The following is a 13,710-nucleotide window of genomic DNA, read 5'->3' on the forward strand; positions in this document are numbered from 1 at the left end:
CAGTAGCAGCAGTTTTAAAAGTATTTCATCAAACACCTTTTAGGCAACATCAAAACCAAGAAAAAATAATATTTGTTTCATATACATACCTTTCTTGCCATCAGCCGGCACTTCGTTGAGTCATTTCATCAAACACTTGGTGAGCAACATCAATAACAAAGTAATCGAGTCACTGAACTGGTTTGATCCGAGTTTGATTCGAGTTGGGGTTTGATTCGAGTCAAGTCGAGCTCGGGCAAGCTCAAACTCGGTTTGAAATTTTTTTTCAAGCTCAAAAAATCAGCTTAGCTTCGCTCGAACTCAGTTTCGTACTAAGCCGGATCAAGCTTTTTCGAGTCGAGTCGAGCAAGCTAACTCGGTTAGCGTACGGCCCTAATTTTGATCCATGATCTATCTGCCCAGGCCCAGCCCGCAAAGTAAAACCTAAGCCCAAGCCCACCTAGGCCGATGAATGGATAAAAGAAGCAGATCTGAGGCCCAGCCCAACTACCCACCTTTGTGCAAGATCCGAACTGTTCATTAACTGTGGGTTTGTTATTTTATTCCTAACCGTCCCTTTTGCAGACCGTCCACTTTTTGGGATATGGTCAAATTTAAGGTGGGCCCTACCTGATTTTATATCTCGGATCTTTGATGGATGTGTTGTGTGGTCACCTTCTGTTTGTTACATTGCCCCAGTCCATCAAAGTGACCTTACCAGATGAGGCTCGGCCCTTGCACAGTCCCGGCACATTTTCTGTTTTATGGAACGGTCTGAAACTTAAGCAGTTTTACTCTTGGAGTGGGCCCAACATACAAAATAAATGCAAGCCACACGTGGCCCAGCATCCAAAACAAAATTATGGCTAATACGCTGAGGCGCACGTGAGGAGTGAAATGGTATTATTTGTAGGTCAGAAGATCTAAGCTGCATTGGCCCACTTGATATAGAGCGCCAATCTTGCACACGTGTGACAGTTGACATGTATGCTTGCGCGTGTGGGGGCTCAGCAAATCTCACTTTAATTATGATTACATGATGCACACGTGCACACCAAGAGATTGCATGGCACTTATTATTGATGTAGCTATGATTGAAATGCAATTTTGTCCAGATCTTGCACAAAAGTAGGTAGTCGATTAGTGAAGGGTCCTGATCCTTCGATCATGGAATGTAAACCGTGGGCCACGAACGATGGATAGCCTTGGTCCTGTGAACATTTGATGGGTTGGCACGTGTGCCGCGAAGTCCCCTTCCATCTCATTCGCGCGGCGCCTGGTAGCGGGGGCGGATTAGGTGTTACCCGGGTAACAGCTTACTGGGCGTTACCCTTATTGTGGGGCCCACTTTGATGAATTTTTGTATATCCACTCCGTCCATCCGTTTCTCCAGACAATTTTATGATGCATTACCAAAGAATAATCAGATCCAGACCTTAGGTGGATCACAACACAGGAAACATTTTGTTTGAGTGCCGCACCATTAAAAATTCCAAAGGGCCCATGGTAATGTTTATTTGCCATCCAACCTGTTGATAATGTCATGAAGACATGGATGAAGGGAAAATACAAATATCAGCTTCATCCAAAACTTTTGTGGCCTATAAAAAGTTATATTGATCATTTAACAATGTTTCTAGTGGTGTGGTTCACATGAGATTTTGATTTTCTTAAGGTTTTGGATCGTTTTCTAATATGATGATGAGATGAAAAAACAGATGGACAGCGTCGATATACAAAATATACATCTAGGTGGGCCCCACACGATTAGGGTAACACCCACTAACGTGTTACCCGGTTAACAGCTAATCCGCTCCCCCTGGTAGCAGGTCTCGTTCCAACGATATTTGAGATCTCAGGGAGAGAATTTATAGATACCACACTCTTGCCAGAGCGTCGCATATCATACTCATGCAAACATCCACTTAACACGTGGAAAGCTTGAACCTTAATCCATACCGTCCAAATGATGGGCCCTTACTCCAATACGTTGTAATCTAAAATTCACCTTGATTAACATATTCTAATTGACCAGTGAATGCACTTTTTCTAACTGAATATGATCCACTGGCTAATTTTTCGTTGCAAATATCTGTTTGTTGGCAACTCAACACACCGTTAGGACCATGGTATGATATATTAGGCTGGGCCATGTTGAAAGCGGGGCCTACAATTTGGAGGGTGCACTGGGGCACATGCATGCCACCTCAACAAAGGGTGCACAGAAGTGCATGAAATGCATGAAATGCCACAGGCAAGAATATGGATATAACTCCTCTCTTAGAATCTGATACAGTGCTGGATCTTGTTATGGGTTGTCTGGGTATGTCATTTTCTAACTCTGATATACATTTTAATTTGATTTTTTTTTTTTCATTTTGTCTCTGCATATTTTTTAATAATAATAATAGGATATTGTTCATGTAAGATTATTATTATTTTTTTTTTTGGATTGTTGGATTTTCATTTTTGTATTTGTAGCTGTGGTTGTTGTTATCTTTGTAGGTTTTGAATTGTTGAATTGTGTTGTGAATTTTTTTTCTTTATACATTTTTTTATTTAAGAGTTTATTTATTTTCTTTGTTTCCATTATTTTTTTATCAGATATATGTTATCTTTTATTATTTTTATTATTATTATTTTATTTTATTTTTTGTTGATTGATTTGGGTGCTTGGTTTGGGATCTACTGCATCCAAACCATTCATCAGGTGGGCCCCACCGTGATGCACCGTGATCTGAAAGTTGGGCCAATCCGATCAGCAGGTAGGCCGGGTAAACATCAAATCTGGACTCATGTTCAACTATTGTTAACTATTTATTAGTAGGCTTATGGTCCACCAGATGACCGGACTGGCCGGATTTTCAGATGATGGTAAATACAAGGTGGAGCCCACCTGATGAACAGCGTGGATTGGTCACACTCATCATTTGCATCTATGGGTGATTATTATTGTTGTATTTTCCTATTGGAAGTTTCAATTTTTACATAGTATGAATTTTTTTTTTTAATTAGTTTTTGGTGTATGAACTTATTTCTATAGAAGTTAGGTGTTTGGGTCTTCTCTTTATATAATATTTGTTGGGATTTTTCATTCTTTTCTTTTATCTTCATCCTTTTTAATTAAGTTGGAAAGTTTTTGAGATTTTTTTATTTTATTTTTTTGAAATTTTTTTTTTTCTTAGGTTGATTTGAAAGCCATGGTGAAGGACAGCGAGTATTATAACATCTTGGGTGTGAGTTATAATGCATCTTCCACTGAGATTAAAAAGGCTTACTATCTCAAGGTAACATTGATCCTCAATATCTATTGCATTATCTTATTTACATGGATTATTTATTTATTTTTACTTTTGATAACTGGTTTGATTTGAGTAGCTCGGCATGTTAGTGTTATTAGTTCATTCATCGAAATGGAGTGTAGAGTTGTAGAATTTCATTGGCATTGTTTGGCTTGCCCTGTCTAGTGATTTTTTGAAATTCTACTGTGTAGAAAGTCTGAAATCACATATTATCTATCTCTACTTCTTAAATGGTCATGAGCCAAACATGCCCTTAATGTTGTACTAGAGATGCAATAAAATGGGCTAGTAATAAAAACTTGTTTTCGTCTAAAGATTTTTAAAGAATTCTCCTTAGTTTTCTTTTTTTAGAATTAGTATTTTCTCCTTTCTGAATTCTGGAGGTGTGATAATGATTAGTGCCTCTATCCTCACTCATGTCAATGTTGCACATTTGCGTGAGATCTGGGTCATTCATCAGGTGGACCAACTACATATGTTATTCAGTAATCTGGCTGTCTGTCCAAACATTATTCAGTACTTTGTATTTGTATGGTAGGCAAGGTTGGTGCACCCAGATAAAAATCCTGGAGATCCAAAGGCAGCTGACAATTTTCAGGTAATAGTCTGATGTCCACATGGAATTCATGAACATCAATCAAAACCGTCCGAATTGTGAGCCCTGCAGATTGGTTGTGACCCAAAAATCACCTAGAGCAGATGATCCCAACTGTCCAATTAGTGGCCAAAAATTGATCATTAAAATGAAAAGCAACCAATGTTCCAAATTCAACAAATAAGTGCCCACTCCCCAGAGACCAAGATCATCTGATCAATCAGATTTTGGCCCATGCCCCATCTATAGCAGGGTCCATGATTTGAATTGTTTTCAAGTTGCTTTCAAGTAGGAATTAGAAGGAAACTTCATGATGTTAAGAATTTAATTCAGTTGTGCATCCAAATGTAGCCTAAAGTGGAAAGAGAGTGGATAGATCACTAAAGCTGCATTTGGATGCACATGAGGATTGAAATGCAATCATACAGATTAATCAAGAGGAAATGGCATACAATCTAATGATGTTTCATACTATTCAACATGAATGATTAGGAAGGTAACTAAATTTTTCGTCATTTCCATGTCACTGAAGTAATTACTGCAATCAATTTAAATCGTGCATCCAAACACGCCCTCTGGGCTGCACATATGGATGCATTTGTAGAAGAGAAACTTTGATATTCGGGTGGAGTGTGAAGGATGATATGCAGGCACTTGGATAATATTAGAAATTGGCATATCAGCGATTCTAATTGAACTGTCCAAATTATGGGACCATGAACAAAAAGATTAAGATTATTGCGTATCTGAATAGAGGATCGGTGGACATTTATTGGACAATTAAAAATGAAAATATCTAATAAGCCTATTTCAACATACTACTTTCTATGAATCAGAGTTTAGGATTGTTGAACCATTCTAACTTGGGACTGTGACTGAGTGACAGTGTGCTCCACAATTTAGTTGGTTTAAGTTGATCTAATCTAGGCTGCATGTACAATTTCTGGGTGCCTGCATATCATGAGACATATGCAGCCAGAGCATCAAATAACTTCCCTTTATAGAACTGAATTGCTCTAATTATTTAGGGAAGTGGAAATGACAGAATGGTTCTGCTCCATCAGTGCCTATTGCATTGGTTTCAAATTGGACTAGAAAGGAATACAATTGCAATTTAATTCAGGGTGCATTTGGTTGCACTGAATATCAGAGTTTCTTGATATTTTACACCAAGTTAGACTGCATAATAATGAAATATCATGATATTTGGTCGAACCAAACACACCCTCAACTTCCTCACAGTGAATGGCAAAAGCTGTCACCTATGATTGGGTCATTTCCTCTTGATTGAACTGAATGTTTGCAATTCAATTCAGTTATATATCCCAATGTGATCAATGTGAATGATTGTTAATTTCCCTCTTTAGCACTGACAAGCCCTCAACTTGAATTTGCTGAAAGTTGCATTGAATTCAACCCGACTCGAACTTGAATTCGAAGCGATCATTAAAAGTAGAAGGCTACACTGCTCAAAACCCATAAAATGTCTTAGGGGCAGTTTGGTAGACACCTGAAAATGAGTTCATCGCATTTTACTTAATTATAATTATGTATTAGAGATCATGATCTCTAAATGCATAATTATTATTAACTAAAATGAGATGAACCCATTTTCAGCTGTCTACCAAACAGACCCTAGAAAGTTAATTTTCCTGGTTCTGCACAAATGCTTTCTGATCATGTTCAACACTGTATAAAGGTACTTGGGGAAGCTTATCAAGTTCTAAGTGATCCCGCGAAGCGTGAAGCATATGACCAGGATGGAAAGGCAGGTGTATCGGAGTAAGTCTACACAAAATTTCAATAAAGCATGCCGAAATGGACATTTGGGTGGGCCCACCTGTTCCTCTCGAAGAATTCGATTTCTTCTGTTAATTGGACTTTATCATGTTTACACATTGATGATTCCTTTCTTTACTGCAAAGAGGACAATATCAGTGGAAAATCTGAACTCCATAGGCTACTGCACATACTGATTTAACACAGTCGTGCAAGATCCAGGCCAGTCATCAGGCATACATGCAGCATCTTTAAATTAGGCCATCTGATCATTAGCTGTAGACAACATGATGGTTAAAAAGGCTTGACGAGTTGGTCCACATTTTGCATACACATGGCGAATGCCACATAAAACCACAGGGCCCACCTGATGAGTGGTCTAGATCGAGCACACTTATTCTTCATTGGCATCGAATGTTGTTATGATTGCACATGAACCTGTTTCTCAATTTCAGGGATTCCATGGTGGATCCAGCATCAGTATTTGGAATGCTCTTCGGGAGTGAGCTTTTCGAAGACTACATTGGGCAGCTTGGCTTGGCTTCTATGGCATCTGTGGAAGCCGAGGAAGAATCGCAGTATGCAGATGTGCGGAAACAGAAAGTTCAAGAGAAATTGAAGGTATCATGCACCCATTGAATAGGACTTGCTTTCAAAAGATTATTTTCTCAATGTGAAATGCTGGCATAATTGCGAAGAGATGATTTGTGTCTCATGTGCCGAGGTTGGAATACATGTGCAAGATCAGCGCCACCCATTATGTGGGGCACACACTGAACTTCCCTCTCAACTCATCACATGATCAATGCATGTACTTTACATGGACCATCGGTTGTATTTTTGCAATTGTCCATTTTTATTATACATATGTGGTCCACATGATGAGTGAACTGGCCTAATTTCTGTCCTGCATAACTTTCAATGTGAATAGCTTCTTCGATTTCTCCTCACACATCTTCGTCGATATGCAGGAGATACAGAAGCAAAGGGAAGCAAAGCTTATAGAAAATCTGAAAAACCATCTTCAGCCTTTCGTTGAAGGGCGAAATGAAGAATTTGTAAAATGGGCAAATGGAGAAGCACGCCGTCTGTCACAAGCCGGTAAATCTACTTATATAGTGTAACAATATCTTGAATTCATTGGTTAGATTGGAGTAGTGTCTCAAAAATAACACTCTCATAACACTATTAAGTGGGATGTTTTGGAAGTTAGGATGTTTTGTCATATATGCCAACCCGACACATGTTTGGGACATCCAAGTGATGCGGGCCATACCACAAAAACAGTAATCGTGATCGGATAAATCATGTTCTACCATTCCACGGTATCTAGGAACATATCTTCAGTTAAACCATAGGTCATCAAGTACCACTTTTAGACATTAATTATCAAATCATATAGAAAAATAAAATGTTTGGATAAGCTTGGTAAATCATAATGATTTTCAGTTAAACCATAGGTCATTGAAAACATGTAATTTGACTTATAATTCTATGTTTGGATAAGCTTGGTAAATCATAATGATGATACTTTTACCCTACTTAAATATCAAATCATATAGAAAAATATGCTGATGTGTGTGTATGAATAGTAGATTTCTACTGCAATGTAATAGAAAATTGTAATGATTACAAATTCATTTACCTGTTTCCTATTACATCTCCATCTAGCTGTCAAATTACGTGTTTAAACAAACATTATAAAATCATAATGATAACGCTTTTATAATACAATATATACTGATGTAATATTTGAAATCCAACATACTCTAAATGCACATTCCATGAACTTGTGCACATGAATACACAGACAAATAAAGCACAAATGATAATATACGACATTGGTTTTTTACCCCAATCGTTACATTCGTTAACTATGGTTATGATACTCGGATCCTGCTAAAATACTGTAATTAATATACTCGAACACATGGTAATTACAACGTGTTCGAACCTATGTGATCATTCCTCTTTAGGATTTATAGAGAGTTCTTACCAACCTAGTAATGGATGGAAATGGCGACATTGTTACTGAACTATTTCTAACATGATATGCCTCTGGGCTTGTATGATCTGAAAAACTATTTCAGCTTTTGGGGAGGCAATGCTACACACCATCGGTTATATTTACACAAGAAAAGCGGCAAAAGAGCTAGGGAAGAACAAGAAGTTCATGGGCATGCCATTCTTGGCAGAGTGGGTGCGAGACAAAGGCCATTACATGAAATCGCAAGTAACGGCAGCTTCAGGTGATTCTTCATCTATTGAACAAGTATGATACTTTTCATTCAGGAACATAGTAAATGTGGATCATTGCTTTGATGAAATCCTGATTTTCATTTTATTTTGGACTACTGAATGAAATGGATAGTACTTTATCCTGGTGCAGAGAGATTGGTAGAACAGCTTGTGGTGGACGCAAATGTTTAAAGTTGTTAGAAAGAGATTTGATTTTATTTTTTTTCTCCCTTCCCATCGATTTTCCAAGCTATTAATGGGATAGTAATGAATTTAGTTTCTTATGATCATAATGATTTTTTAGATTGATGAGTAATTTGAGTTGGGTCCCACCAAATGGATTGCCTCTTCTCGACTCATGATCCATCGTGTGTTGCCATCCAATGGGGTCCACATGCTTGAGATGGTCCAATGATTTGATGATTTGAACTGTTCATATTTGCAGTTTCTACCATAAATAATCTAGTTTCCCATAATCACACTCTAGTGATAATGCTAACATTTGCTATTTATATTTGAAATTTGAATGAACCATAGAAAATTTTCTTTATATAACACAGATTCCACAATATGGACTACTATGATCATCGAACTCTGACACATGTGAGGCCCAGTGGATAGGGACACAAACTGGATCAATGAGTCATGAAAGAGGCAAAACGAACTCTTTTTTCTCAAGCGTTGGAGATTGGTAAGAATTTTTCACAGCAGCCCATGAATGGTGAGCTGACCTTAAATGGGTGGTCCAGATTGATTGATCAGAATGGCCACATGTCCAAATGCAGCTCAGATGGCTAAGAATTTTTTGTTATCTTGTTGGTAGGTGCTGTGCATTTGATTCAAATTCAAGAAGGAATGAGAAAGCTGGAACAAGGGGAAAATGTAGCAGAGATGTTATCCAAGCACATTGAAGATAAGAAAGATGCCATGGTTAACTCTCTTTGGAAGATCAACGTTGTAGATATTGAGATGACACTTTCACGTGTCTCACATGCAGTGAGTGAAATGAACTAGTATAATTTTTTGTGGTTTTCTACAAGGTTTTAAGACTCGTTCAGTCCTGAGTGAATTGCAACTTGTCTTGTCTGGTTCTAAGTCAAGTTGCAACTCGTCCAAACAGGCCGAGTCACCCCTATTCCTCAATCAGACTCGACCGGGTCTAAGTCAACTCAGACAAGTTGTCAAACTTTGTATTATAAGTGGAGCTGTACACAAGCCAAGCCGAACTGAGTTTAACCCAGGTTTGGTTTGGCTTGTTTATGTGACACTCCCTGTCCGAGCTTTACACGTGTTGAGTTTCGAACCTATCCCTACTGTTTGAACTTGGTTCAGTCCAGATTATACGAGCTTGAGCATAGTTTGATTTGGTCCAAATATCCAAGTTGAGCCAAATTCAAACAAGGTCAACTCATTGTTTTTTTTTTAATTAAATAAACAATATATATAATATGAACTTTTTTATATATAAAGATAACAATACAAAATAACATTTAAAAGAAAAAAAACTAGTATAAAAATAACAACACTAAAAAATATATATGAAAACACTATTAATTTGAAACTTCCATCCCCCAACAAGTTTTGATCCTGTGTTGTGGTTTATCAGAGATTTAGATCTTTCTTATTTTTTATCTTATACTATACAATGAGATGGAAATTTTGATGGATGGCCGGATAAAACACATATATCATGGTGGGGCCCACAGAGCTTTGACACCAATTAGGTGGTGGGAGTTGAGATCACCCGCTAATTCAAATCCTACTTTAATGTATTGAGTAAACTTTGTGAGCCCACCTTCATGTATATGTATTATCCATGCAGTACATTTTTACATATCGTTTTAGGACATGATTCAAAATGAATTATAGCCGAATCTTAAGTAGACCAAACCATAGGAAACAGTGTGCATACATGTATATGTATTATGTATTATCCATGTCATCATGTATATGTGTTATCCACGTCATTCGTCTGTTTTTACTAGTGTTTCAAATAGCGCCCGTAGCGTAGCGGTAGTGTACGCTACGTAGCGTAGCATGGCCATAGTGCTACGTAGCATCCCAAATAGTGTAAATCCCTTGTAGCGTATGCTACAGGGGTCGTAGCGTACGATACAGCTACGTAGCGCGTAGCGTCCGTAGTGTAAGCTACAATGTATTTTTTTTACTCTTTTTTTTTTTTGACATTTTCTTTATTTATAATGTTGAGAAATGTGACACTTGTATTATACTTGATACTTTTAACGTATGGGATTTTTATTTCTTTTCATAATTGTGACTTGTGCTTTCAATTAGACATTATTAATTAAAGTGGTTTGCTTAGAAAGTTGTTGATGCGATAATTATTTGATTTGGCTTATACATGTGGATTGGCTTTTGATAAATGATAACTAATAACTTTTTTTAACATGCTTATAATTGATAAAATGAATCATCTTTTACGCATTTTTATATATATATTTTTTCACTATTTATTGTATTTGTCCTATTTTTAAATTAAAAAATAGAAGTATCATGTAACTTATGCTGCACGCTATGTATTTACGCTACAGTATAGAGGATTGAGCGCTACACATCACGCTACCGCTATTTAAAACACTGGTTTTTACATGTCATTTTGGGACATGATTCCAAAATTGAATCATATATAAAGCTCAAGTGTATCACACCACATGAAACAGTGTGCATACAATCTACAAGCCAACTCAAGCCAAATCAAACTAAGTTGAATGAAGCCAAGCCAAGCTAGTACTGTCTTGATTTAAGCTTGGTTTATTTATTGTTTTTTAAAACGAGCTTGACTCTGGAACTTGGTTTGAACTTCTATTCAAACCAACCTAAGTGAGTTTTTACAAACCAATCTGACCCGAACTTTTCGAGCTGGCTTGGTTTATGTCTCTTTCTAATTATAAGGCTAAAATACTCATTTGTTAAAAAGAAACTTTTATATTTCAGTGTGAGTAGGTTTCAAGTCCAACAAGTTGGACAATAGTTTACATTTCAGCCAGTGAATGACTGCCAACCTATCATTTGCATGTGAGATCCAATTCATCCAATTGGTTGCTTGCATATGAATATTATCTTATGCAAAATTCAGCCACATCTACCAATGGAGTAAACCATACTTGTATTTTGTTATTTATAGGTTGCTAGAAATTGCTTTCTATGTCGTGGTCCACCTAATGAATGGATGGTGTTGATTTTTGCGCAAGGTTATCCTTTTGGTGGAGCAAACCTATTGAAAGGATTGGATTCTTCATATATATGATAGTTTCAAAGTTATTCTCTGGTGGATCAGAAATTATGTTCCAGCTGATTATACTTGAGAACTTCTTTCTAGCTATTATTATCTATTCTCTTTAGGATATTTTTTTACACACCATTAACTGACTTTTAGGTTTTCAAGTAAATCAATTCATCTGGTGGACCACACATTTGTTGAATGTGAACAGATGGTAGACATCTATCCCCACCTGATTAGTTGACTGGCCTGAATTTTAGACCATGCATTCTGAATGGTGGGCCTAACCATTGAATGGCTTGAATATTCCAAACATGCCATGTTGACATCTGTGATAGAACTCCATAAAATGCTTCCGTTTTCAGGTGATAAAGGACGCTAGTGCTCCAAAGGAAGTGCTGAAGTTACGAACCAAAGGATTAAGAAAGCTAGGAACGATTTTCCAAGTGAGGATTTCACTACTCGTAGAATATTTTCACACAAGTTTCTTCTGATTATTAACATGTGTCATCCCGCTGGGCCCCACATGGATGATGGGAGCCGTCCATATTTTGGCTTTCCTAGCCTGGACGGCCACAGTTAGATACTTGCACTGATTGGATAATTTTGACCATCTCAGTTTCTAGATAATTGTGGACGGTTTAGAAGAAAATGTTTTAACTCTCCACGTTCATCGGTGCGAAGGAATGGTGAAAATCATCATTTCTATGCCGTTATTAGAGTTTGACCTATTCCAATCAGTGTTAAGAAGATGGACAGTTCAGATCATCCTAGAATCTCTCCAGATGGACCAAATGAGGCTATGCATGCTGATGATTCTGTCCAAAGTCGGAACTCGGCAAAACGAACCTTTTCATTGTGACGCGGATTTCCTGCTAAAGCCTTTCGCAGTAAGTTGGGCCCACCGTGATATTTTTGAGAAATCCACCCGTCCATCCGTTTTTGAGATCATTTTAGAACATGAGACCAAAATTGATCAAGATCCAAGACTCAAGTGGGCTGCACTAAAGGAAAATGTGGGTATGGAAATTACTACTGTTGAAACCTCCAAAGGGTCGATAGTGATGTTTACAGGCCATCTATACCGTTCATAGCATCATTCCTACTGGGATGAACTGAAAATATAAACATTATCCTGATTCAAAACTTCTGTAGCCCCAAGAATATTTCAAGTGTGTAAGTTCAATCCTCATGTTTTTGGCCCACTTGAGTATTGGTTTCAGCTCATTTTTGTCATAATATCCTAAAATTAGCTCATGAAACGGATGGACTGGATGGATTTCCCACAAACATCACGGTAGGCCCCACCTAGGTTCCAAGCGCAGAAACTTCCTGCCAAAATCTTTGGCAGAAATCCGCGTCACTTTCATCGTGGCAGTACCCATGCAATCGGAGGACGAGTTGGATATATACGACTTGGACGAGTCTACTCCGACTCAATAGGACCTGATCCGGTTCGACACCACGAGCCACAGACCCAACTTGCGCAAGACCCAGACTCGAGTCCAAGTTGCCAAGTCTCTTAACCATGCATGCAATGGACATGACTTCAGTGACTATCTCACGTACGTGGTCTCTCATGGACCCGCATGCCGGTCGTCCAATATCTCACACGTCATACGTGGGCAGCTAATCCAGAACGTCCATTTAGTGGGTCATATCCGTTAATCAGACCATCCTAGCCATTTCTATCCCCCCCTTTGGATGCTGACTTGTAAACCAATTTCTTTTTTTTTTTTAACCACCCATTTTCAGGCCAACGGTGGATGGCTAGAACCGTCCAAAATTTGGACCACCTACAAATAGTGCCCAATAGATGGACGGCCTGGAATCAATGCCCCACCAGCCATCCATTGAGTCTAGACAGGATCTTATTTTATTTCATTTAAGAAATATATATATATTTAAGGTCTGGCTTTTTAATGGTTTGGAAGGGCGTCAAAGATCTTTACAGGAGAGAAAACAGCCTGCGCTGCGAGATTGGTGCAATGGCAATTGCCACGTCATCGTAAACGGCATCCTCGTAATTTTGGTAAGTATATATCTCTTGCATCCATCTTGTATGATTCTAACAAAAAATGTACTACATTCAGTTCATGTATCAGGTGGGATCCTCACATGTAAATCATATTGTAAACTATCAGGAGGGCCAGCCAGACCTAATAAGAGCAGCGGATGGTCCTCCAACATTCTTCCAAGTCCTTCTGGAGTTTTATATAAATACCCCTCTTAGTTTCTGACATTTATAAACAAATTTTCATAGTTACATTTATAAATATACTATAAACATGTTAGTCATTAGAAACAAAGGTATAGAAATTATTCAATCAATAAGAAATTATGAAATAAAGGACGTTACACTTGTTGAAGTGATCAGGAATGTAGTGACCTGACTAACAACGAATCTAATTTCTTACTAGAGCGAGGATATATATATATATATATATATATATATATATATATAAACAATGATTCCGCTACACTACATTTGTTTATGTATTAATCGCATCAAACTCCTTTAACCTCAACCTCCTCTACTTCCTCCAGATGACTAAACTTCTCTCTCAAATCACACC

At 37.7% G+C, this 13,710-nt stretch overlaps 1 protein-coding gene across 3 annotated transcripts; it reads left to right on the forward strand.

Annotated features, from left to right (window-relative positions):
* The first annotated feature begins 2,093 nt into the window (after positions 1–2,093).
* Positions 2,094–13,262, forward strand: LOC131237913 (chaperone protein dnaJ 10-like). 3 transcript variants are annotated; one of them, XM_058235969.1, is made up of 10 exons: positions 2,094–2,302; positions 3,165–3,266; positions 3,820–3,879; positions 5,576–5,658; positions 6,111–6,276; positions 6,627–6,756; positions 7,746–7,904; positions 8,717–8,889; positions 11,500–11,580; positions 13,069–13,262. In XM_058235969.1, exons 2-10 carry the CDS (start codon positions 3,180–3,182, stop codon positions 13,144–13,146), a joined length of 1,017 nt encoding a protein of 338 aa, XP_058091952.1. In that variant the 5' UTR covers positions 2,094–2,302; positions 3,165–3,179; the 3' UTR covers positions 13,147–13,262. The 3 variants fall into 3 exon arrangements, with proteins under 3 accessions (XP_058091952.1, XP_058091954.1, XP_058091953.1); XM_058235971.1 differs by lacking the exon at positions 3,820–3,879 and having other exon boundaries at positions 2,095–2,302; XM_058235970.1 differs by lacking the exon at positions 2,094–2,302 and having other exon boundaries at positions 2,893–3,266.
* Positions 13,263–13,710: the final 448 nt, after the last annotated feature.

Source organism: Magnolia sinica, chromosome 2 (genome assembly GCF_029962835.1).
Source record: "Magnolia sinica isolate HGM2019 chromosome 2, MsV1, whole genome shotgun sequence".
NCBI classification, from domain to species: Eukaryota; Viridiplantae; Streptophyta; class Magnoliopsida; order Magnoliales; family Magnoliaceae; genus Magnolia; species Magnolia sinica.

Excerpts from the sequence above, each read along its gene's own strand:
- LOC131237913 (XM_058235969.1), top strand. The coding sequence starts at position 3,180 with ATGGTGAAGGACAGCGAGTATTATAACATCTTGGGTGTGAGTTATAAT. Across the intron at positions 3,267-3,819 it reads AAAAGGCTTACTATCTCAAG|GCAAGGTTGGTGCACCCAGA; the intron begins GTAACATTGATC and ends TTTGTATGGTAG. Across the intron at positions 7,905-8,716 it reads GCAAGTAACGGCAGCTTCAG|GTGCTGTGCATTTGATTCAA; the intron begins GTGATTCTTCAT and ends TCTTGTTGGTAG.